The sequence below is a fragment of the Amphiura filiformis genome, chromosome 8 (genome assembly GCF_039555335.1).
Source record: "Amphiura filiformis chromosome 8, Afil_fr2py, whole genome shotgun sequence".
Classification (NCBI taxonomy): Eukaryota; Metazoa; Echinodermata; class Ophiuroidea; order Amphilepidida; family Amphiuridae; genus Amphiura; species Amphiura filiformis.
This window is the reverse complement of record NC_092635.1, coordinates 59,623,675-59,628,337: the sequence shown is the minus strand read 5'-3', so window position 1 is coordinate 59,628,337 and position 4,663 is coordinate 59,623,675. Positions and strand designations below refer to the sequence as shown.

Below are 4,663 nucleotides of genomic sequence, written 5' to 3'. Positions count from 1 at the left end.
TCAGCAGTAGATATAGCTACTTCATCAATACCAGTATCCGCAATAGATAGCTACTTCATCAATACCATTATCCGCAATAGTTATCAGTAGTAGATTGCTACTTCATCAACACCGTTATCGGCAGTAGATAGCTCCTTCATCAATACCGTTATCAGCAGTAGATAGCTACTAATTTATCAATACCGTTATCAGCAGTAGATAGCTACTTCATCAAAACCGTTATCAGCAGTAGATATAGCTACTTCATCAATACCATTATCCGCAATAGATAGCTACTTCATCAACACCGTTATCAGCAGTAGATAGCTCCTTCATCAATGCCATTATCAGCAGTAGATAGCTACTTAATCAATACCGTTATCAGCAGTAGATAGCTACTTAATTAATACCAATATCAGCAGTAGATAGCTACTTAATCAATACCGTTATCAGCAGTAGATAGCTACTTAATTAATACCAATATCAGCAGCAGTGAATGTTACTTCATCAACACCGTTATCAGCAGTAGATATATAGCTACTGCATCGATACTGATGTAAATAATGACAATTTTTATTGATTATCACATGTTTTGACCTCTCCAAATTCACGAAACGAAAAGAATAAGAATCCAATGAGAGTCGAATACATTTCTTTCCATGGACACTGAATACAAGGCAATAGGATTTCGCTGCAACCTTCGTGTTACTTTCATTTAAATGTGTGCTGCGACATAATGGTCATTTATTATAGGGGGATGATGTATTATTTCACATGCTCTTGCAAAAAATATGAAAAAAAATTAAATGTTTAAACTATTTCATTCTGATAGTGATATCAAGCATCAACCTCGGAAAGCCAGTGAATAATTGGCAAGTTATGCTCTAACAGCCGGCACCATACATGTGATATGTAGCGTCAAACCAGGATTTGCAGAGCTTGAAGCTAGCTTACTTACTTGCTTAATTCGAGTGGTGTCCTCGAACTGTGATGGCTTTCCACAACTTCCTGTCCTCCATTGCTGTCTTGAAGTCTGCTGCCTCCAGTCCAGTGTCATTTTTCAGAATGTCAATGTAGGTCAGAGCAGGTCTTCCAGGTTTCCGCCTCCCATGCTTGGGTGTCCAATGAACCATTTTTGATGCGGGCTCATCACTTCTAGAACAGTGGCCAGCAAACCGGGTTCTTCTTTCCCTGATCTTGTGGCTTAATTTGGGAAGATCTCCATATAGATCTGCATTTGACCTATGTTCTTTCCAATGCACATTCAGTACAGTTCTTAGCATACGGGTGTAGCAGCCATCCAGACCCTTTGCAAGTATAGGGGTGATGGTCCATGCTTCGCATCCATAAAGCAGCACCGACTCCACTGTTGCAGCAAAAATACGAAGTTTGAAACTCTTGGTAAGAGTTGACCTCCAGATTTTCTTTAGTTTACTGCACGCCCTCCATGCTGCTGCTTTACGTAACTTGACATCCCTTTCTGTGCTTTTCATCCAAGCGCCTAGGTATTTGAAGTCATCTACCTCCTCTAGTTCTACACCCTCATTTGTTGTGATGCTTTCTCTCCTGTTATTGTAGGACATATACTTTGTTTTACTTCCATTCATCTTCAGGCCCACTTTAGCAGCTGAAGTCTCCACTCTACGAAGCAGTTCTTGTGCTTGGTGTATTTCCTCAGACAACAGTGCAATGTCGTCAGCAAAATCAAAGTCTGTCACCACAACTGGACCAACTCTCCTACTACGCCTCTTTTCCAGATGGAATCCTAGCTCCTCTTCATTTCCTTCAATAGCTATTCTCAGTGCAAAGTCGAGGACAATCACAAACAGGTAAGGGGCGAGGGTATCCCCCTAAAGTACTCCTGCTAAGATTTCAAACAATTCTGTCTCGCCATCTGGTGATATTACTTTCGCTTTTGTGTTTTGGTACATTTTGCCAATAGCTTCAACAATGAGTTCCGGAATACCGTAGGCATGGAGTATCTTCAACATCTTGCCTCTATGGATGGTGTCGAAAGCTTTCTTGAAGTCGATGAATGTTATTATCGCTGGCAGGTTATGCGCCTTTACCTCTTCAATCAGCCTACGTAGTGCAAGGATGTGTCCAACAGTCGTTCTACCAACTCTAAATCCATTCTGATTTGTTCTTAGATGCTGGTCAATTTCAGGTCTAATCCTATTTAGTATCATTCTGTTGTAGGTTTTGGCTACGATGGAGCTTAGACTGATACCGCGATAGTTGTTTCCTGAACTAAGATCTCCTGTTTTGGGGATAGGAACAATATTAAGTATGGACCATTGATCCGGTTTCTTCCCATTGAGAAGTGCGTCATTGCAGAACCCCAACACAATGTCATCTAGGTTGCATCTCTTCAGCACTTCTGGAGGTATGTTGTCCTCTCCACAGCTCTTTCCCTCAACCAAAGATGCCTTAGCTTCTTGATATTCTTCTTTGTCAAATGGCCCCACTTTAATATCAAGCTCGTCTAAAATTGGTGTAATTTCTTCTTCCTCATCATCAATGTCAGGAGGGCTTCCAAGAAGGCCTTTGAAGTGATTGTACCAATTGGTGACCCTTTCACTTTGAGTATTTCCTTCAACTGACCTGTACTGCATGCCTTTCTACCAGTGATGTCGTTGATCAGTTTCCAACTTTCACCATGTTTGGAGTTGACATGCGCTCTTTCAACCTCTTGCAACTTGCCATTTAGATCTGCCTCAATAACTTCGTTGTATGCATCATCAAGGTTTTTCTTCGCCTTCTTGTACTCCTCTCTTTTACAATCAGTAGTGTCCAGTTGATACACCTCATACGTCTCCCTGATATGGTCTCTTGCCTTTACGACTCTTGGATCACGAGAAAAGTTTGCCCTTCGAGATCGCTTCTTTGCAGGGATGATCTTCTCAGCTGCTTCTTTGTTGGCAGCGATAAATCGGCTGTACTTATCCGTAGCTGTTTCCTCCATGTCTTCAAGGATTTCAAACCTGTTGTGCACTTCTATGGTGTACATCTTTTGGATATTTCTATCAGTGCTCAGGGATTTCCAATCGAACTGGTTCTTCCTTGGTAACGTCTTGCTCTTTCTGAGGCTTAGTCTTATTCTTGCCGACACTATTCTGTGATCGGAGCCCACACTAGCAAAGGTGTTGTATGCCTCAGCGTTCTGCAGACTGTTCCTCCATTTTCTTCGTATGAGTATGTAGTCTAGTTGGTATTTATTCCTCCTGGGCTTGTAAATGTCCATAATTTTTCCAGCTTTCTTGCGAAACTGTGTGTTTGCAATGATGAGATTCTTCTCTGTTGCTAGTTCCACAAGGTACTTTCCATTTCTGTTAGTGGTGTCATGGTAAGTAAATTTAGTGTCCTCCAGTCCAACTCTAGCATTGAAATCACCCATTACTATCAAGAGGTTATGAGCCGGGATGGATTCAATGGCTCTCCTCATACTATCGTAGTGATTCTCTACTATGTCTTCATCAGCTACGTTGGTTGGGCAATATGTAACGATGACAGTTGTTGCTGGGTTACCCTGGAAGTTTGCAATAAGAATTCTGTTGTTGTGTGATCTTACGCTGGCTAGTGAATTTTTAGCATTTTTGTTCAGTAGGATTCCAACCCCTCCAACTGCAGCTCCCGCATCGTTCTTAGTTGCTGATGTTGTAATCAGTGTCCTGCCCAGTATGTTTTCGTATCTAATTGGTTCATCGTGAATAATACGATGCTCTTGTATTCCCAATACTTCCACATTGTACTCAATGAGATTAGAAACTAGCTCCTCTCTACACTGCTGTTCTCTTATTGTCCGTACATTCATGGTGGAGATTGAAATGACTTTCTTGCAATTTACAAGGTTTCTCCTCCTGCAGGCACCTTCATCAGACTTGTCCCTTCCATCAGGATTTCGAGGCAAGGCGTCATGTGATCTTTGCAAATCGATGTCTGCACCAGGTCTGAATTAGGGACTTTAACCCTAGTGTAGTTTTGGTTCGCCATCATAGTTTTTCGATTGCTGTTATAGCTGTGGTCGCAATTCCTACAGCTAGCTTTGTTAACAGAGTTTTCCTTCTCCGCTTGTCCAGTGGCCGTATAAAAATGTACATACAAGACATCTTTCTTGCGCCCTTCACACTTGTGATCTCTGTCTCCAACCAAAGAAAACAAGAAATAGTACAGGTTCCAGGACACCCTGCTTTTGTTCACTGGCCGGTATGGTGAAGTCTAGTCACTACGCCCTCTTGCCGTTTACAGGATACTATCTCCCTTACGCCTGAGGTAGTGAACTACCTCAGCTATTTGACCCATAGCTGGGGCAAAGGTTGGTGTGTAACCAGGGCGTGTCCACGCGCCGGTGGGCCTGCGTACCACACCTTTGGGGCCCTTTGCTGCTCCCAGATCCCCTCATGTCTGCCTGGTATCGCAAGATGCCAGTTGCCCGGTAGTGACCGCTGGGAGGCCATGAGGAGTCATGAGTAAAGAGAGGCTATGTACTGGCAGGAGAAGACTTACATAATTTGCTTCCCTTTTCGCCTTGCGGCTAGCCAGCGGCAAGTTGGGTTGATCCGCAGCATAGAAGCGTTTCAAGCAAGCAAAAAAGAGAAGCGAGGAGATCGATAGAAGAGAAGCTAGGAGTATGTTAGAAGGGTAGAAAGCGAAGAATGAAGGATAGGAAAACAGCAGCTAACTA

The 4,663-nt window shown here is 42.8% G+C and overlaps 1 protein-coding gene across 1 annotated transcript; it reads right to left on the bottom strand.

Annotated features, from left to right (window-relative positions):
- Nucleotides 1-1,829: 1,829 nt before the first annotated feature.
- LOC140159639 (uncharacterized) lies at nt 1,830-3,793 on the bottom strand. The gene is made up of 2 exons (XM_072183134.1): nt 2,584-3,793; nt 1,830-2,524 (listed from the first exon to the last, which is right to left on the bottom strand). Exons 1-2 carry the CDS (start codon nt 3,791-3,793, stop codon nt 1,830-1,832), a joined length of 1,905 nt encoding a protein of 634 aa, XP_072039235.1.
- Nucleotides 3,794-4,663: the final 870 nt, after the last annotated feature.